At 57.2% G+C, this 20,846-nt stretch overlaps 1 protein-coding gene across 3 annotated transcripts in view; it reads right to left on the bottom strand.

Annotated features, from left to right (window-relative positions):
- Positions 1-882: 882 nt before the first annotated feature.
- C14H7orf50 (chromosome 14 C7orf50 homolog) overlaps positions 883-20,846 on the bottom strand; it is a 123,340-nt gene continuing 103,376 nt past the window's right edge. The window contains exons 5-7 of one of the 3 annotated variants that reach the window (XM_069486654.1): positions 7,513-7,706; positions 2,517-2,598; positions 883-1,637 (exon numbers count right to left, since the gene is read on the bottom strand). In XM_069486654.1, coding sequence (XP_069342755.1) covers positions 1,449-1,637; positions 2,517-2,598; positions 7,513-7,706 — 465 coding nt within the window. In that variant the 3' untranslated portion in view covers positions 883-1,448. Of the gene's footprint in view, positions 2,599-7,512; positions 7,707-20,846 lie in introns of those variants that run through there. The other 2 variants (XM_069486655.1, XM_069486653.1) reach the window with 2 other exon arrangements.

Here is a 20,846-nt window from a genome sequence, read left to right as displayed (position 1 = left end):
CATGGCCGGGGAAGCCCAGCCAGGCTGGGGACGGCTCCAGGAGGCCCAAGCCCTTTCGCCCAGAACGAGGGTCCTGAGCGCGTGCCTCACTGGGTCGTGACCGGCACCGTGCGGCAGCTCCAGTGTGTGCCGCCCTGTCCACTCCCCAGCACTCGTGCCCAGAAACACTGCTCCCGTGCAGCGAGGCTTGGTGGGGACAGCTCAGCTCGGCAATGGCCGGGGTGGTCGAGGGCAGGGCCCCCACAGGCGGCATCCGCATGTGCCGGAGCTTCTCCCAACACTGTGGCAGGTCCCGGGTGTATCCCTCTCCCCGCCACCCCCGGGGCCGCTTGCACCTCACCGGGCTGGAGGCTGACCCAGGTTCAAGGGGAAGGAAGGAGACTCTGCCTTGTGTGGGAGGAGCGGCGAAGACCAGGTGGAGCTGTTGAAAACTGCCACACAGATGCGCCACCCGGCCAGGCAGAGACACAGCCCTTCCAGGTGGCAGCAGCAGCCTGAACGTCCTGCTTCATGAAGGAGGCTCAGAGCCGCCAGCCCGGCCCTGGCCTCAGCCCTCCCTGGGGCTGTCCCAGAGCACACAGCCCACACCTCCCCCTCGGCCCTGGCCAGCACCCCCAACTGTGGCCTAGAGCTCCGTGGTCACTGTGGCCCTCCCTGACGGCCACCCCAACTGTGACAGCACATCTCAGATCACTCAGTTTTGTTGGGAACAGGAAGAGCACGTCCTGCTTTTGTGCAGTTAGCATGTTTCCTAGCCGGGACGGTCACTGCCGACACCTGGAAATGGCAGGCTGCAGGGCGAGTGACGACACTCCGGATGCCACCCGAGTGCATCGAGGAAAAGCACCTGACAGTCCACAGAACAAGAGCCACGGCCCAAGGTACGCTTGTTTTTATTGAAAATACGCCCAGCAGAGTCCGTCCGTGCACGCAGGTACGCGGTCTGACCCCACAGCCCAGACAGGGCTCTCCTGTGACCAGGCAGCGAGGCCAGGCACCGTCTAGGGAGAGGTGGACATGCCACAGCCCGACCTGCCATGATGCAGGGACCAGGAACAAACGGCCCACATTGGGCCGCCCAGTGGAACGTGAGGACCACAGCCAGCTCTGCCCAGCTTCTAAAACATCCATCACCCATCCCTAGTAGAAAATCAGACATTTCCCTCAAAAGCAAAAGACCAACCCCCCACGGCTTGAGGGCCATGTTCAGGGACCAGTGTGTTTGAGTCACTTCAGAGCAACCACCTTCTCCTCGACGGGTAGCGAAACCTGTTATATACAAGCGGTCTCTGGCAAGCAGGGTAGGTGGGGAGGGTCCGTCGTGGGTCTGTGGAGCTGGAAAGGCCCCTCAGGGCCCCTGCGGCCAGGAGGAGGTGGTCGGCTGCATCCTGCGTGGTCCAAGGACTGCCCTGAGCTGGGGCGAGGGCCCCGTCACACCACCTGCCCCACTAGGAGAGCAGCTGCAGCACCTGCCGGATGCGCTGGGCCTTCGCCAGCAGGAGCGGGTCTGGGCCTCCGGCGCCTGCCTCGTCCAGCTCAAGCATCAGGGCTTCCGCTTTCTGCACCGTCAGCTCACGGGCCCTGCCCTGCAGTCCCTCCAGGTAGGCCAGCAGGCTGGGGAAGTGCTCGTTGGGCACCTGGCAGGGAGGATATGAGAGTCGGCCAGGGGCCCGGGCAGCATAGGCCTCAAGGCACCCGGCAGGGCAGCTGGTACCTCTGGCTTCACCCCTGGACCCACGAGGGGACCAGCCAGCCCAAAGCGCCCTTGCATGGGGGCAGAGGAGTGCCCTCTGCCTGTCCTGCTGTCTTCCAGCCTGTGCCACGCTGTCTTGATCGCTGTGGCTTTGCAGTTGAGAAGTGTACGTGCGCTACATGTGCTGACTTTGTTCTTCTACTTTACGACAGCTTAGCTATTTTGTGTTCCTTGCCCTTGAAACCAACTCAGGGAGAGCAAACCCAAAAGAGAGTGGAGAGTGGGTCTGAGGCTGGTGAGTACTGCTGTGACATGCTGGGGACATGGGCAACCCCCCGGTGTGTCTGCAGACATAGGCACAGCAGGAGAGACTGCGCCCACCCACCCTGCACCCACCAACACGTACACACACGGCACCGACAAGCCTGGCATCTCACGAGACTGAGACTCAGGGGAGCTGTCGTGGCAGGAAGAGCCGTGGCTGCCCTGTGGGAACCGTGGAACCGTGGAACTGTGGGCCGTGCAGCCTTGGAACAGACACGGGAGATTCCAGCCCCTCCCAGATGTCAGGTTTTGTTGCTAAATTCTATCTTCTCTCATCCTGTGAGGCCAAATCTCATACACTGCCCTGAAAAGTGCTTCTGGACACAGGTGGCACATGCCCCACACGGGCACACGGGGGGGCAGGCGGCTCCATGAGCTGGGCCTGCCTTTGCCATAGCGGCTCTGCTGGAGGCAGACACTGCTCCACTTCCCCCCGCGGGGCCCTCAGGACGGTCCTTCCCGGCCGCAGCCTCTGCTGCCAGGCCCAACGTGCACACACCTTGTCACTGTCATACATGTTCAGCAGGAGCCATGTCTGCCGCGTCTTCTGGAACTTCCAATCCTTGTGCTTCTGGGCCCACCTGGGAAACCGAGACAAGCAGCTCAGGGTGCGGAGGAAGGAACCGTGCACCCGGCCTCGCTGAATGCGCTGGGCACCCTCTTCCCTGGGGAAGGAGCCCCCCACGTGCTGAACACCAAGGCCGTGGGTGTTATATGGAGACTGTCCCCTGCCCAAGGTGAAGAGGGGACCTGCTGAGGGCAGCAACAGAGCAGAGTCAGGTTTCTCAGGCAGGGGACGTGTCACCTCTGCACACACACTGTGGGGCCCCTCGGCCAATCTGGGCATCCGCAGCTGTGACAGGACCAGTTGAGGACTAGATGGTGTACGGCCATCTTCCAGCCCTACAGCCCCATGACTTTACCCTGATGTGAACATGCCCGTGTCCAGGCGGGTCTGTGTGGGGAAGCCAGGCCCTGGGCCTGGTGCTGGAGTGTGTCCCGGCCCAGGGGGCTGTCCCTGCACTTGCATGTCACCCTCGTGTGCAGTAAACTCCCTGCGCAGATTACTGTGTGGTCTCTGTGGACTGCACCTGGTGGAGAGGCTGTGGGTCTGCCTGGTGGGCAGAGGTGTCGGGAGGGAGAGAAGGAGGGTCGGTGCCAGGCGAGCACCCGAAGCAACGTCTCCCGAGTGACCCTGGGTGGGGGCTGCTCAGGCCCAACCTCCATGGTCGGCATAGTCGCCTGGGGCCTGGGCCCCATAGCAACCTATGACCCTAGGTCTCCCAGTCTGCAGGTCAGTGCCAGAGAGAAGGTTCTGGAGATAAATGCAGCCACGGGCAGGGCAGACTCCTGGCCAGACGCTGACGGCATCCTTGGGGGGTCCTCGGAGGATTCTCAGCAACAGGCCAGGGCAGTGGCCTCAGGGTGAAGACCAAGGATCTGTGTGCGCCACACACGGAGTGGGCCAGGTCCCTCCCCCACCGCCAAGAGGCCAGGCCCTGCCCTTCACCCCGCTGTATGGACGGGGTCCACGCTGAGGGCTGGCTGTCGGGAGAAAGTGGGGGCAGCGGCCCCAGCTGTCCTTAATCCCGCCTGCCCTGGGCACCTGGGCAGAACAGCCAGGCCCAGAGCAAGGATGCAGGTGGGGACGGTGACAGGCCCCATCAAGCTCCGTCTGCATCCTGCTGGACGGCCCAGTCCATGGCTGTGTGGCCGCCCGCCAGGCTTTTTAGTCCACCTGCTCCCCGGTCCAGCCTATACTCGGCCACACCCAAGCTCCAGGCTTCACACCCGCGGCCCCCAAGGGAACCTCTGGCTACAGTGACCTCCCAGCTGTGCTTTGTGGCGCCTGCAGAGGACCAGGAGCAGCAGGACGGCCCAAGCAAGCTTGGGACGCAGTGGTCTCACGCCATGGACAGCACCATCCCGAGAAGTACGTCTCTCAGGGCGGCACCGAGAGCCTGTGCCAGGCAGGTTCTCCTGGGCAGGAGGCAGCACAGAGCCCTGGGCATGTGCCCGTGCTAGGACCGTATATCCTCTTCAGCCAAGAAACTGGGGTGCTCTGGCCCCACGTGCTCAGCCACAGATGGTGCATCAGCAACCTGAGCTGCTCTTCTGCAGGCGGAGAGGACATGTGCACACATGTACACACACACAGGGTCACACACATGTCCAACCAGTGCCAAGGCCTGTGGATTATTCTACTGGGGTAACATACACTTCACATAAAACTCCCCACCCTCCTCGTTCCTAAGTCACAGCTCAAGGGCACTAGGCACATTCACACAGTTGTGCTGTGTGACAACCCTTGTCTTCCCCAACTGAAACCCTGCCCCACTGGACACAGCTCCCCACCCTCGGCTCCGCCTGTTCTGCGCAGGCCACACAGGTGCACCTGCACACGGGGGCCTTTTGCTGAACGTCTCGTTCTGACCCGCAGGGAGCAGTGTGAGTGCAAGGGGGCGGCACAGGCCGGGTTGGGGGGAGGGGGGTCCAGGCAGTGGGGAGTAGGTTGGAGGAGCCCCCGGCACAGAGTGCTGGGACCCAGGGCAGTGATCTGGGCAGCAGCGCCTGTGGCCCACCTTGGAGCAGATCGAGCTCGGAGGGGGCTGCAGAGCAGGCTCACAGGGAGACCACGTGGGAGGCTGGGGTGGATTCCAGGATCCACACAGATGGGGAGGGGGGAGGTTTTGGGGGGGTCTAAAGAGAACGGGAGAAACCATGAGGACCAGGTCACACCCCGTGGGTGCCAATGGCCCAGAGATGGGCGTTGGAGGAAGCCTGGTCTTCTCAGAGGCGGGTACCAGCTGCCCTGGCCCCGCCGGGTTCTGGGTGAGCTGACCTGGGAGTCGGGGCCTTGCCCTGACCGGGGCTGCGGATTCTCCCCACCCCCACCCTTCACAGAGGGGCTGTGTCATGAACAAAGTAGCACCTTTGGAGAAAACTATTTTCTAACAGATCCCCCCGTGGGCCTCTGACCAACCTTCTTCTCCCATGTCATTCTCTGGCCTGAGTCCAACACTGCCACCTGAGTGTCTTCCAGAATGTTTCTGCCCTCTGGAGTTGGTGCTAAACCCCCTTGGAGGTGGAAGGTGGGGGTCGCAGACCGAGACTGCAGCCGAGCGCTCCGCAGGCGTAGATGCCCTAGCCCCATCCCTGAAGGCTCCAGACGGCTTGTTTTGCTTCTGCCCCAGGAATACTCTGGAAGCAACAGTATCAACGACGATGCTGCCTGTTCCTCATGGGCTCCTGTCATGACTTGGCCCAAAGCTTTCTGCCGGTGGGAGCTCTCTGACTCTGAAAACCCATGCCAGGCAGGTGTGCCCACACCTAACCTGAACCCAGGCTACTTCCCCTGCAGGGGCCTGCTTGACCGCACCCCTCCCCGCCCTCTGAGAGTCTCCTCCAGCTACCTTCAGGGCATCCGAGGGCTCTAGGAAGAGATGAGAAGGCCCCAATCCTCGGTTAGGGCATCCACAGGGTGTGTCGTGGCAGGGCAGACCCTTCCTGCTAGACACTGGTTCCAGGAGTGGCCACCCTCCATCCTAATCCGCCAGCCAGACAGCCTCCACTAACTGTCTAGAAGCCAGCGAGCAAGGGAAGGCCCAAAGGACCCTGCATCCCCCAGCAGTCCAAGTCCTTAAAGATGGGGTCCAGATGGGGCTCATAATATGACAGAGTACAGGGGCCCAGCACAGGCTGTCAGTCCCAGCTCAGAGAAGGCAACAGAGGTGGGAGGTGGAGCCAGAGGGGCAGAGAGAGCTCAGGAGTCTCGCGCCAGCCAGCAGGCCAACTTCCAGAGGAAACCATCCTCCCAGCTCGGGGCACCCTGGCCCTTCCCAGGGGGCTCCTGGTGTACCACTCATGTGCTGCACATGTCCAATGGCATGCTTTCAGCTGCGTGCCCCCCACTATTGTGGGGTGGCAGCACCCCAAGTCCATCACAGACTCAGGGAGGAGCCAAAGAGGGGGGCCCAGCTGCCTACTGGACTCTCCGAATTGGGGACTTAAATCTGCACCAGACTGCAAATCAAAACCACAGCAACACAGCCACTAGGACAGTCATAATAAAAATGTCAGAAGATAACGAGTGTCCGCATGGTGTGGAGAACCCTCTGCCGGCGGGAATGTGAAATGGTGCAGCTGCTATGGAAAAGTCTGCAGTTCCTTGCGTGATTTAAACAGAGTTAGCAAACGACCCAGCAATTCCGCTCCTAGGTACGTGCCCAAGAGAAGTAAAAACATATGTGTGCACAAGACTTGTACTCACGTACATAGCAGCTCTATTCACACTCCTCAGAAAGTCTCCATCAGCCAACAAATGGATGAATAAAATAAGGCACATCTATACAATGGAACATTATTTGGCCACAAAAAGGAACGCAGTCCTGGCACGTGATACAACTTGGCTGAACCTTGGAAACATTGTGCAAAGCGAAAGAAGCCAGAAGCAAAAGGTCACAGGTTGTGTGTTCCCATTTAAAGAAAACGTCCAGAACAGGCAGATGCCCACAGGCAGGAAGCAGACGCGGTGTGGCAGAGGGAGCGGGGAGTGCCGACAGCTAAAGGGCACGGGGCTCCTTTCTGAGGTGACGAAAACGTTCTAAATTTGGTTGTGGTGATGGTTGTACAACTCTGTGAATATGCTAAAAACCATGGAATTGTACACTTTGTATGAGTGAATTTTATGGTATGTGAATTTTATCTCAATAAAACTGTTACCAAAAAAAAATGCCCAAGTGTGATGGCCCAAGGCCGGCATTTTAGTACCAGTCGGTGGTGCTTTGGAAAAAGTACCCATTTCCTGGTATGTCCCGTTGGAACACATGACTCTACTTCCCTAGAAATGTTCCTCTGCAAACAAATCTGTAATTTCACAGTGACCTCCTTTTTCCATGAATCTTTAAAGATTCTTATAAAACTGTCAGCTAATTATTTGGCACTTGAGCCAGCCTCTGCCTGGCCCTGGCTGGGTCTCCTCTCTTGGTCTGTTAGCTCAGACGGCTCACAGCTGCTCTCCTGGGCACCAGGTAGCTGCACAGGACCCGGAATCCACCTCCCACCATGACTCCTCAAGTCCTCCGGCTTCAAACTCACTCCACACAGGCCTCTGCCCAGCACCCCCAGGCCCAGGGCCCCTCAGAGTCGGCCAGTTTATCTGGGTGGGCTGGACCCTGAGGTGGGCACCCTGGCCAGACCATGGGTTATGGTGCCCAACCGGAAGTCCCTATTCTTGCACAGATGGCTCTGCTGCTGCTTCTTAAAGGACCTGGAGACCCTAAGCTGCTTAGAACACAGCAGCAGGAGCGTAGGCCTGGTGCAGACACCAATGCCCCCTGCTCTAGAACCTTCCTCACAGGGCGTGATGCTGAAGCTGTAGCTTCCCCACCAGTCCCCACGCATTGCATGTCCCGACTTCTGTGGTGTAAACACTCCCGTCACAGCAGAGGTAAGCCTGGGAAGGGAGGCACAGCCTGGTGCCCAGCGGTTCTCACCCGCACAGGTAGGCCAGGGCCAGCTCCGCCCCTGAGTGCCTGGCCGGCAGGTTCTGTGTGGTGACTGCCGCCTCCCGCAGACGCTGCCTCTCTTCCTTCTTCCGCTCCTTCTTCCGCTTCCTCTCCAGGACCCTCTTCTCCTCCGGGGATAGCTCGGGGTCCGAGTCCGGCACTGCTGTGCACACTGCTCCCCCCTGAAAGTCAAGGGACAGCCTCCCCGTTAGGCTTCTGGGCCAGATGAAGGTTCTCCGAAGGGTGCGCTGCTCAGGGCTTCACCACACCCCACCGACGGCGGCTGAAGGCTCCGTCTGCCCCCGCCCCCGCAGACCCCACACTGGCCAAGACTGAGCAGCAGTGCAGGGGACGGCTCAGACGAGGACGGCCAGTTCTGCGGAGAAAACTGAGGTTTAACTTTGCTCAACCCAGTGTGTGTCAAGGTTAACTGACTGCAGACACCTCCCCTCCCCCTCACTGGTGCCACAGAGGCATCACTACCCGCCCCCTCACGCAGGAAGGCCCAGGTGGGCTGTGTGTGAGCACCCAGGTGCCCAGGACCCGCTGGGGCTGCTCCTTTTCCTTGCTCCTACAGGGTCCTCTCAGCGAAGACCCCGGAGGGAGGGAAATCTTGCCTGGGGACCACTCTGCCTGGGGCTCTTGCCTTGCTCACTCCCTGTTGCAGTGTCCTCCCCAGCCACACCCTGTCCGGGAAGCAGAGGTCTCCCCACAAATCAACATTAGGCCCTGCAAGGCTGGAGGGCACCAAGCGGCAGGGGCCAAGTGGCAGCCAGGCCATTCCAGTGGGTGGGTGGGGGGGCTGCCGTGGTGACCTCAGCTGCTGTCTACATGCTTCACCTTTCCTGGCAAAGGCCAGAATGTCCATGTTTACTCTGAGCCAGGTCAGGAGCTGCCAGGAAACGTGTGGGGCGGGATCAGGGCTGCTACTCCACCTGCAATCCTCCCCCCACTTGCAATCCCACCCCCAGGAAAAGCAGCAAAGCAAGGGCTCCCCCTTCCCCTCCTCCCCAGCAGGTTCCCTCATAAAATGCCAACCCCCAGATGACATCTGTGTTCCCACTCTACATGGGATCCTTCCTGAACCTTCTAAAACAAAAGAGCTGCTCTCTCCAGCTCCCCCACCCCTTTTTAGAAAGAGCCAGAACTTACAGCAGAGCGAACTTCAGGGGCTGCGCCCGGACAGCTCCTGGCAGCCTCACCACAAGGTAGGGCTGCCTGACAAGAAATAGGGCGCAGACCACACAGGGGCTTCCAGAGCGGCCATAGGAGGGGCCAGGCAGGGAGAGGTGGCAGCAAGGCTGGGTCCAGGGGGGTTTGCTGAGCTAACGAGGATGTCAAGGGTGAGGATGGCAAAGACATCGCCAGGGAGTCTGGCCTGTACCGGGCTGCCGGCTGGCCGGCTGACTAGGTCGGCACCCTGTAAAGTCTGGCCACAAAAAAGAAGCAAAACCCCAGTGCAGGCCCAGTCTCTGCTGCTATGGGCCACACAGGCTGCATCAGCCCCCTGGGCCAAAGTCCAGCTGAGCAGCCAGGGTCCCAGCGGTGGGCCTGTGGGTCCATGGTGCTGCCCTGAGGGAGCCCAGCAGGTGGGGGAGAGGCAGGGAGGGGGAAAGCATCTGCCTCCCCCCACCGTGAGGGCCACCGGGTATGACCTTTTGGTACCCCCTAAACACTCCGGCAGCATCAGCCCTGTCCATGCCGGCAGCACCCCAAACATGGTGCCCAGCCTCTGGCCCCAGGGGTGTGGCTGCTGCCCCCAAGGCTGAGGGGCCTGCTCATGCAAGAGAGGGCTCTGACCACTCCCTGAGGACCCCCTGGCTTTCCTTCCAGGAAGGAAGGCCACATTTCCCAGCACCTACACAGCCCTGGGGGAAGGAGGCTGGGAGGTGAGGATGCGGCTGTGGCTGAGGCAGCAGCAGGGATTCAAACACAGGCCACAGGCGCTGGCCTGGGGTGGTCACGGGTGGGGGAGACCCAGGCAGCCCCACAGGGAGGGTAGATCCAAAGGGGCCTACGGGGTCCACCTGCTTCTCCCAGGGTTTCCTGAAGGTCCAACAGGGACCATGTCTTGTATTAGGCATGGAACCCATAGGAACAGCTTCTTTAGAATCAACTCTCCCTTTTGGCTGGCTGCCAGCACCAACCAGGGCAGTGGTGACAGCCCAAGTTCCATACTCCCCAGGGAAGCACGTGTCTTGGAGAGGAGGGTCCTTGGAGAGCCACAAGGACCCTCAGCCACACTGGGGCCCAGGGGGCCTCAGGCCAGCAGGGGCAGACAGCAGGACACGCGCACACGATGGGCTGTAGCCAGGTAGGGAGCACCCAGCTCCTGCCCCCTGGAGCCCTCCTTCCCAGGGACTGCAGGATCCCTGGGCGTCTTGCTCTCCTGAGGTCCCCAGGGCTGAGCAGAGGCCAGGACTCTCTCTCCAAGTTCTCAGTGGAAATCAAACCATTTGCAAGGGTCTGACATGTCAGAGCTGAGGCCTTGGGGAGGAAACGCAGCCCTTGGCGGGACCCCGGGTGGTGGCTGCCACTGTAATCAGACTCGGACAGAGAGAGGCTCTTACCGAGCGAGGGAGGGCAGAGCTGGGCTGCTCACATACCTTCGTCTCATCTCGGCAAAACCAAGCTCACAGAACCGATATCACAGTACACTGAGCTAGGGCAGAAGACAAGCCGACGTCTTGCGGATGCGTCTCAACAGCCCACCATGGCCACCCAGTGCTGCTTTGACAAAGCGTCCAGGCTGGAGCCAGGACACCAGGGAGTTGTCACCCACTCCCAAGACGCAGCTTCTGTGGGTCCCAAAGCACGACTGGCTTCGCCTGGCAGCGGAGGGCCTGGAGCCCCAACAGTAGGTCCGGCTGCGCAGGACACATCCTGCCCAGCCGGTCCCCAAACCCACAGCCCACCCTACAGAGTTAGTGGACTAGAAAAGGTGCGCATGGAGAATCATCATGGAGTACGGCGCCTGGGACGTGAATGCGCTGTGGAGCACGGCCTTCCGCACGTAGTCGCTGCGTGAGGAGGAAAGTGTGGGCCGTGGGGAGCAGAAGTCTGGACGTCCGCTAGAGGGACACAGAGTAGCTGCTGCAGAGGCTAGGGTCCTGCAGCCCCACCCCCCAGCAGGGGTGGCAGGAAGCACAACAGGCCCCCAGCCCGACCCTGATGACAGGTGAGAACAGAGTCCCAAAGACTCCGCGACTTGGCCACAGATGGGACAGCCCAGGCCCTTGTTCCCCTCCCCCCCAACCCCCACAGGCTGTGCCCTGAGGCCCCTCGGGCAGAGTGACCAGCCCTTAATCCACAGGCCTCTGTTCACAAACCACCAAGAACACTGTGAGCATTGTTTGTATTCAACCGTGCTGACAGTGCCTCAGATGGGGGCAGGACCAGAGCCCTGGGCAGGCTGAGTGGCACCTGGTCATTCCCTGTAAGTGACTCAGTGACTCCAGAGCTGTCGTCCTAACCACTCGTGCAAGGATGACAGACCCAGGTCCAGAGAAGCAGGGAGCTTGCCTGCCACCTGCAAGGGCCTTCCCAAGATCAGGGAACGCCGCCCCCTCCCGCCAGCCCAACCCAGGAGTCCTCAGCCAGTCCCAGTCCGCCTGCCAAGTCCTTCCCAGATTTGGCCCAGCTGGAGACTAAGCCTTAATCAGACTTGTTATCCCAATTATGAAAATTCAAAAAGGTAACTCACAGTAGCATATTACTTTTTCTGAGAAACAATGAAAAACAAAGAGGAAGTGTTTTTTAAATTAAGCTTTATCCTTTGAGACAATCATAGAAGCACACGCCATAGGGAGGTAACAGGACACTCACGTGCCCCTACCAACGACAACCTTTGCAGAGCAGCCAAGGCCACACGTGGGGTCCTGACGCTGATTCCACAGCTCCGAGAACACAAGATCGATGGGGTCTTCTCAACGCTCAGAAATACACAGCAGATGTGTTGTCATCAGACAAACGTATAGATGCAACCGTTAAACTCTTCAACCTCTCCCCCTCCCCTGACAAAATGTTCGTCTCAACACACGATACTTAGTTACTCTCTCCTTGCACAGAGGGAAGGAAAATACAATTCCCTCTTCCCTTTGGCTCAAGATATCCCGACTAATACAAGTAATTCCAGAAGACTCGCCCATACCAACAATTCCAGAAGTTGCTGTTCTCATGAGCCACCGAGCTGCTGTAAAACACAGCTATCTCCCGTGAGCTTCGCTGGCAGCTCCGTGGTTCCCGGCGACGCAGACACTGGGACGGGCGCCGGCTCTGTCGTCGAGGCGCTCACAGGCAGGCACACGTGAGCTCCTGGAGGACAGGGAGAGCGGCCGCCCCGACCCGCTGCGGAGCTTCCTGCGGGGCAGCTCCTCGCCCGGACTCGGCTTCCTTCCAGATCCTCTGGCCACAGCCCCTCACAGAATGACGTTTAAACATGTAAAGTAGGACACACAGATGCACAAGGATACAAACTACAAACTGCAGTCAGAACATTAAAGGCCAGAGACCCAGTGGTATCTGTGCTTCATCAACACACCAGGTGATAAATCCAAGTGGGCTCTGGCAGCTCCTGTAGTTGTGACACAGAGCTGAGCCCAAGTGACAGTGTGAGGTGCCCCCAGGTGACGGGACAGGGGATGCCTGGCCCAGGCTGCTCAGTCTGTGGCCAGCCTTCATGGCAGGAGGACACACTGTCAGCTGAAAGTTTGTGAAAACACGCATGGTTTTCCCTCCTTCCATCCAGGTTCAAATTCCCTGAACTTATGAGACTTGGGGTAAGGACAAGGACGGAATGTCAGGCCTCCCCTCTGCACCACACAGGAGAGACGTTGGAAAGCGGAGCTCCTCCAGGCAGCCTCCACCCTGTCCCACACCCTCCGCACCCAGACGTACCAGGTCCTCCATCTCATCCCACCGGGGCCTTGGAGAACACGCTGAGAACTGCTGGACCCACTGTCCGGACACACACACACACTTGCACACATACACATCCAAGGCTGTGGGCTCCAGATCCCTGACAAAAGCCCAGCTCTTTGATTTACAGAGGGCCTGAGAACTTTCCGGGGAGAGGCTGTGTCTAGTCTTAGCACACAATGGCACGGCTGGGGCAACGGCCCCGACAGCCAGGCCAGAGCTCTGGAGGCTCTTCTACAATGACTTCCTTCTTACAAACCCTGTGGCCCTGGCCAACAGCGGGACAGTCTCCCTATCCCTGCCAGGGTTGAGGGGGGGTAGGTGGTTCAGAACTGAAAACCCGACTCCAGTCTCAGCTATTCCAGAACAGCTATCCTCAGAGAAGGGTCCCCACAGACCCAGCGCACTAAGCCCCCTCCCAGCTGCATTACTGGCGACCCAGGTTGGTTACAACAAACACCAGAACAAACCAGAAAACATACTCATGGGACATGACAGATGTGGTAGCCACAAGGTGCCTCTGGTAACCAGTGCTGAATTCCACGAGGAATGTTAGAAACTCAACTTGTTTTTGCTTTTTTTCTAACCCAAGGATTAAAATGAAAACTTGTGGTGTGAGGCAGTTTGTAAATGCCAAGATAAGGGGCAAGGGATGAGGGCCCTTCTGCCCCTGCCCCCGGAGGCCCCAAGCATCTGCACAAAGAGCTCTCTGGTTTCAGCCCCTCCTCGGCGCAGACAGTGGAGCCACCAACCACTCAGTCTGATTGTCCTGAGAAGAACGCTTTTACAGACACCAGGTCAGGTTTCTGGAAACAAAACAGTCCTGAGATCCTGTGAGTTGCTATTTTTATCTAGTGCTCGTTTTACCATTTCTCAGGCCGTCTATCTACTTTCTGATGTCACTGCTCTTCCAGCCATCCCCAGAGAGTTCACCCTTCTCTGTAGGCAGACAGACAAAGACCCCCGAGTGTTGGGGGAGGGTGGGGAAGGAGGTGCTGCTGATGGGGACAGCCCAGGAAGGCAAATGTGGCACCTGGGCACCTTTTCCCTTACAAGCTGGCAGCCAGCTGCAGCTCAGCTGTGACCACAAGAGACCCTGCTCCAGGCATGGGCAGGTCAGCACCTGCTGCTCAAAGGCAATGGCCTGGAATCAGCACTGGCCCAAGGGGAAGCTGGTGAGACTGGCCTCCCTCCAGAGCACTGCAGTCGCCTCGGTCACAGGGCAGGGGTCTGGCAAGGGCAGGACACAAGATCCAAGCCCTGTTCCAAGGACTCCCAGACAGGGCAGAAGAACAAGCTGAGGGCCATTCCTGAGACTGCAGGACGGTGCAGGGGACACAGGAGGACGTGAGAGCCCAGCTGACGCAGGCCCATGGGAGCTAAAGCACTTGTGTGGGGAAGGCACGGGCCTGTCTGGCTCACTGCTTGGCAGAGGCAGGACCTGAACTGGCCTCCTGACCCAAAGGCCCTGCCCCTGCTGTCCCTGCGTCCAGCCCTCACTGCCTCCCAGAATTTTGGCTCAGCCTTTGGGTTGATTTTCACCCCTATGTAGGAAAGTAAAACAGGCCTCCTGCCTCCAGTTCCCCTTTTGTATAGCAATTTGTTTATCCATGTGTAGGACCACCATACAGGCTCTAATGTGATTCTAGGCATAGGGACACTGTCTAACAATTTGGTATTTACTGCCGCCCCCTCCCCCCACTATTGCACACTGCATGGCCAAACAGCCCATGTGATGTGCAATGCCACCGCCACAGCTTCTAGGCGCCACAGCTTCTAGGCACACGTGGTAACTGGATGGGAGGCAAAGGTCACACACACAGCGGGGCTTCCAGATGCCAAGCCCTTTCCTTCCTAGCTATTAAAATTCTAAGCTGACTTTGTTTCATCTGTGGAAATGCACGACTAACTGGGAAGCCCAGGCTGCGTTTTGTTTTTAAGCTGGGAATGCGATTCTGGCAGGCTGATGGCCACACAGGCAGAGTTGAGCAAAGTAAAGCATAGGAGTTGTAAGTAAGTAACATTTAACACACTAACATGCTTCTCAACAACTTGGAGGAATCAGCTGACAGTTGTTCCTAATTTGTCAATGCTAACCTTGCCATTTTAACAAAAATCAGATTCTTAATGCTTGAAAAACATATTCCAAGAGTGCAAAGACATCCATCTCCCCAACTCCACTGACGCAGACTCCAGCTTGCGTAGAATGCACAGGAGGAAAAGCGTCTGACACTGCTTCCCCCACAGGGAAAAAACCCACAGTTTTGCATGATAAGATTTTCAAATGCACTTGTTTCATTTCAATCTCGCAGTCTCTAGACTGTGTTATTCCTGAGTGCCCTATGTTGTCAGAAAACCGCCTTGACTTTGAGTATAAACCGAAAACACCCAAACTAAATTCTCATCTCAGGGGCCCCTTCCTTTCCCACCCTGGCTCCATGGGGCGCCTGGGCACCAGGTCCTCCCATCCTCTGGGCCTGCAGGTAGCACCACATCCGCAAGCCGTCCAAGGGCCTGCAAAAATGTTTGAGCTATGGGAGAAAACAAAACAAAACATGTTATTGGCTCAAAAAGGAAGAGATAGCAGAATCAAAATTAATAAATGCTTCATTAAATGTCTATAAAGTGTATCATTATGTTAATCTCATTAATTGTTAAATGTAGGCTCCCAAAACATTTCATCACTTTGGGGAACAATGTATGGATTAGGTTTTCTCACTTTGCATGAACTCCTGAGGACAGACAAGGAATTCAGAAAAACCACACTGCCAATTAAATGAGTTACTCATAGCCAAATAATTTCAAAGGCAAAATTGTTAATACCCTTGCGGACTTTTGCAGCAAAACACGGATATCTAACGAGCTACGTGGGGGTGAGCCTGCCAAACCCAAGAATGCCCTAGTCTACAAGGCCCTGAGTATGGGTTCTCTCCCTCCAGGGAAAGGGGATAAGGGCCTACCGCCCTGCAGGCAGGCACAGGGACGTAGTGCAGACCACTCCTCAGTTTGATGAATGAGAAGGCTGAGCCCAGAGAGGGGAGACTCAAGGTCACACAGTGGTCAGCGGTGGGGCTGAGACTAGAACGCAGGGCTCTGGAACTCCGAGGGTCCGAGGAGCTCCGGGTCCTGGGGTCCCAGGGAGGGCTGCTTCCGGGCCACCCCCACCTTCCCTGGAAGGAGTGGCATGCAAGAGCTGGAAGAGCGCCTGGCAGGGCCTGGAACCCCAGGCCACCTCCAGGACAGCAGAAGAGGAGGCCACAGCCTAGGAGGAGAGGCTCGAGGGGGCTGTTCAGTCGGAAAAGGCTGCCCCGGGAGACTGGCCCGCCTAGACTGGGGTCTGCAGGGTGGGAGGTGGGAACGTGGCCCTGGCCAGGCACCTGTCACGGTGGGGCGGCCCCGAGTGCCGGGCGGGGCGAGAGCCCCTCCTCCCGGGCCTCCCCTCCGCCCTCCCTGGACATGGCCTGCCCCCACGGCCCAGCGCACTGACCTCTGCACCCCGACTGTCAGGTCTCCCCAGGCGCCAAGACACCGACCCAGACCGACCCGCGGCGCGCACACCCAGTCCCGCGTCCACAGCCCGCCGCAGCTCCCGCGCACTGCGCATGTCAGGCCGGCCCGGCTCGGCTGGAACCAGATCCAGCCGGCTGGGCCGTGACGCAAGCTCGCCGGCGCGGGGGCGGGGCCTGTGCGATAGGCACCACCCGAGGAGGCGTAGGGAAGGGGCCCGGGTCTACGCCGGCAGTGGGGCCAGGGCAGGCCCCGCAGCTACTCCGCGACACCAGCCGCAGGAAGCCACAGGAGCAGTGCCCCGAGCTACCTCCTATTTCCCTGCCCATAATGTGTCCCCAAATCTGGCTCCGGCGTGCGGCCCCCACTCCCACAGCGCCCGCAGCCAACCCGGGACCCCGGTGCCAGGGCTCCGCCCATTCCCGGGCCGCAGCCCCCGACTCCTTGCTCGGACCAGTCTGCACCCTCAGCGTCAGGGGACACCACGGACCCTCTGCAGCACCCCCGGAGCGAGGTAGCACTGCCCGCAGACGACGCATTACGCTCGAGCAACGAAGCGCACGGCGTGAGCACCATCCCAACTGCGCCCCGCGAAGGGGGATGCTCAGTAAATGCTCACTGAACAAATGACTGGATCGCACCGCTTTGTCCTCACCACACACATGACGTCTGAACATCTCCTAGAGTTTGTGTTCCCTCCTCCAAGACCACGGATCAATTTATGGTTCAAGGAAACCGCAGCCACAGGCTGGCACCAAGAGCCTGCAGAGCACGGGAGGGGCGCGCAGGGAGCTGGCAGCTGCCACCCGCCCCCTGGCCCAAGGGGACACCAGGCTCTGCTCGCTGCTGAGGGCTCTTAGAGTGCTGGGCTCGGGCGGGAGGGCGTGGGCTTCCCGCCTTGGGCGTGGGTATCCCAGCTGCCCAGCCTGATAAGGATCTGCAGGGTCCTGGAGCCAAGACTGCAGCTGTTCATGTTTTTACTCTTGGCCATTCCACCCACCCACGGGCCTGTCCACACGCAGGGGCTTGCTCAGTCGTGCAGTGGGGGCGGCGCTGCGGGGCTGCAGAGGCCTTGCCAGGGCTGGTGGACAAAGGGAGGGCGGGGGATGGGGACCAGCCTGCCACCACAGGCTGCCTCTGTGCTGGGTGTGCTGCTTGTTCAATCCCTGTGCCACTGAGATGTTAAGAATTTCCAAGACTACTAGTTTCATGGAATGGACTCATTTCCCTACGCACTGACTTCCTGGCACCTTTCCAGAGTAAACCTCCAACCCAAGGCAGCCACCTGCTAGCATACAAGAGCCTGCCCCCTCTGACCAGGTTCCTTTATCCCACTGTTCTGGTGACTTCAAAGGGCTGCTTTGGGAGACTGGACAAAGAGAGTGGGAGAGAGAAGCTGGCCTGGCAAGAGGGTGCAGCCCACAGGGTTCAGCCTACCAGCCCCAGTGGAACGGCCTACCAGCCCCAGTGGAACGGCCTACCAGCCCCAGTGGGATGGGGGTGAGGTGCCAGCAAAGGACACGTGGCCCACGAGGAAGGCTTCACCACACTCATCTCAAGCTCCCAATCATCCTGCTGTCCACACTTTACAGAGAAGGAACCTGAGACTCAGTAAGGGTGTGAAATGTCCAGCCAGTGTTCCTCCCAGAGCCATTCTCTGCCCAGTGACTGGCCTGTAGGGCTGTGCTGTTCCCTCCCACACAAAGCCACCCACAGGCATGCGGTGTTGGCAGGTGGAGTTCTTCCCAGGCAGGTGCCGCCATGCCTACTTCCCACCTGCCTCTGGCCCTGGGCCCCGACACAGAGCAGCAGGTGCAGGGCTGCTTACCGTACCCATCGTGGGCTGGGGGACCTGCAACAGCCCTATGGGTGGAGCAGCAAGGATGTGACCCGGACTTCAGCAGTGGCCGTGTCCACACAGAGGGGCCCCGGGAGCCCCACCTCCCAGCAGCTCAGCAGGGCCTGGTCAGGAAGGGGGTGGACATGGGCACATCCCACAGATACTTGTTAAGCAACTTCTCCATACTGGATGCTGTCCTGGGTGCTAAGTAGACCGTGAGTAACAAAACAGACAAAAATGCCTGCCTACTGAGAGGTGACGTTGAGACTCTAATATTGAGGAGAAAAGCTAGGTGGGGGGGGGATGGAGGAAGGGTGGGCTTACTTTTTGTGATCTGAAATGGCTGGGGGAGGGCAGAGGTGGGGGAGGCGGCACTGGCAGGTGGCCCTGAGTAGAGACCTCAAGGCGAGAAGGTACTGCCAGAGGGACAGCTGAGATGAGGGGACGGAGGGCAAGCACCAAAGTCCTGGGGAAGGGCCAAGAGTGCAGGGCATGCGGGGGGGACGCACTAGGGATGAGAATAACCTCATCCTAAACCTTCCCCCCAAGCACCCCAAGACCACATGGATCACTCTGCGTCACTCTGGAAAAACTTGGTCTGACACATTCTTATTAACCAAACTGCTTTTGGCCAGCATGCCCCATTTCCCAAGCATGTCATCTCCCAGAGAAATTAGGCTTGTGAAATCCACAGGAAACGCTGCAGGTTTGGTACACGTGCGCACTGGATCCAGAGGACTGACTGCTCACAGCCTGTAGAGATGCAGGCACTTCCCCCTGCTCAGCCTGCTTGGAGAGAAAGTGTCTCTGGGATGGAACCTGGGGGCTGTGGGCAGAGGCCACAGGGGGCTGGGTCTGCTGTCAGCCACAGCAAGGGAAGAGCCCTGGAAGGCTCCTGTCTGCCTGCACCCTCCCTGTGCTGGTGGCAGGGCGCATCTGCCAAGGGTCACGGGAGCCAGTGGCCTCTGGCAGTGGAGGCCCCAGTGCCAGAGACTCTGAAGCCTCGGAGCCACACCACTAGCACCCACGGGTGTGGCAGTGGCACCTGTGGACTCCTACAGCCCCCACTAGAGGGAGTGGTGCAAGAAAATCACAAATCGGCCAGTCTATGACAGAAAACACTCCACAGGAGGTGGAACTTTAGAGTCTCAAGAAATCACTTTCCAAGAAATTTCATGATGAGTTATCAGAAAAACACAACACAAACACAATGCCTGTGTGTGTGGTACCTCTTTACCAAATGCCACTCCTCCCAAACAAGTCGTATTGTTTGCCTGACAAATTCTGCATACCCTTCAAGACCCTGCATGGACACCCCCTCTTCCAGGAAAACTTTGTTAAACCCCAGGGAGCGTGGGGGTCTTTCTTCTGTGACCCACAGTGTTGACACAGGATATAGAGTCTCAGGAGTTCTAATAAACACTTAAAGAATTAACACCAAATTCTACACAATCTCTTCCAGAATAAAGAAAAAGGAACATATCCCAATTTATTTTACTAAGCTAGTATTACCCTACCCAAAATAGATAAAAATAGTACAAAAAAGAAAAGTATAGATTAATATCCCTTGTAAATATCAATGTAAAAAATCATATTCAGCAACATATATAAAGAATTATATACCATGACTAAGTAGAGTTTATTCCAGAAATGCACGGCTGCAATATTCAAATCAATCAGCAAATCTATCCAATCAAAAAGGTTAAGAAGAAATATCACATGGTCACATTGATTGTTCTTCTGACAATTCAAAATCCATTCATGATAAAAACTCTCAAAAAACTAGCGGTAGAGGCGAGCGTCCGCTAGTTGATGAGGAGCATCTGCGAGGTCAGGAAGGAGGCAAGGTGCCCACTCTTGCCACTGCTGTTCCATGTCGTAGTGGACGTGCTGTCCAGTGAAATGACACAGGAGAAGGAAGCCAAAGGCACACAGGGCAGAAAGGGAGAAATACAACGTCTGCATTTGCACGTGGCAGGATGGAAAATCCCTGGCATCAAGGGAGTTCAGCAAGGACACAAGACCAACGTACACATGTCACTATATTTCTATACGTTGACAATGAACACTTGGAAACAGAAATATTAATACCACCACTTAAAATTCGCTCAACAAAAATGAAATACTTAGTTGTAAACCTGTATGGGATAAAAACATGTATGGGACAGTTCAAAACACCAAGGAGGGGAACTTTTAAGAATCCAAATAAATGGAGAGACACTCTGTTCATGGATTGGAAATCAACATAGTAAAGATGTTAATTCTCCCCAAATTAATATACGGGTTTAATGCAATTCCTACCAAAAATCTCAAGATTTTTTTGTAGCTCAAGACAAGCTTATTCTAAAATTTATATTAAAAAGCCAAGAAACCAGGATAGCTAAAACAACATTGAAAAAGAAGAAAAAACTAAGAAGAATCACTGTACAGATTCCAAGACTTATCACATAGCTACAGTAATCAAGACAGCATGGTACTGATGGACAGAGAGGAATACAGGTGAGCAGAAAAGAATAAAGAACACAGAAATTGCCCCACATTAACAATTCGAGTTTTGAAAAAGGTTGTAAAAGCAATTCAATGGAGAAAGGAGTCTTTCAGCAAACAGTGCCAGAGCAATGGGACATCTAGAGGCAATAAATAAATAAATAAATAAACCTTGAACCAAAGAAGACAGACAGATGGAAAATACGCACATGAAAAGATGCTCAACAGCATGTGTCCATTAGGGAGCTGCAAATAAAAACCAGACACCAGTGCACCCCATCACAGTGACCAAATCCAGAATACTGACACCACCACCAACGCTGCAAAGGATGTGGAGCCACAGGAATCTCACTCTCTGCTGCTGGGAATGCAAAATGGTGTGGTCACTTCGGAGGACAGGCTGGAGGTCTCTTACAAAACAAGACATACTTTTGCCTTACGATCCAGCAGTCACGCTCCTTCGTATTTACCCAAATGAGTTGAAAACTTATGCCCACACAAAACCCTGTGCGTGGACGTTTATAGCAGCTTTACTTATAATTGCCCAAACTTGGAAGCAACCAAGATGCCC

The sequence above is a fragment of the Eulemur rufifrons genome, chromosome 14 (assembly GCF_041146395.1).
Source record: "Eulemur rufifrons isolate Redbay chromosome 14, OSU_ERuf_1, whole genome shotgun sequence".
In the NCBI taxonomy this organism is placed as follows: domain Eukaryota; kingdom Metazoa; phylum Chordata; class Mammalia; order Primates; family Lemuridae; genus Eulemur; species Eulemur rufifrons.
The sequence above is the reverse complement of the archived record's forward strand: the minus strand, read 5'-3'. Positions and strand labels throughout refer to the sequence as shown.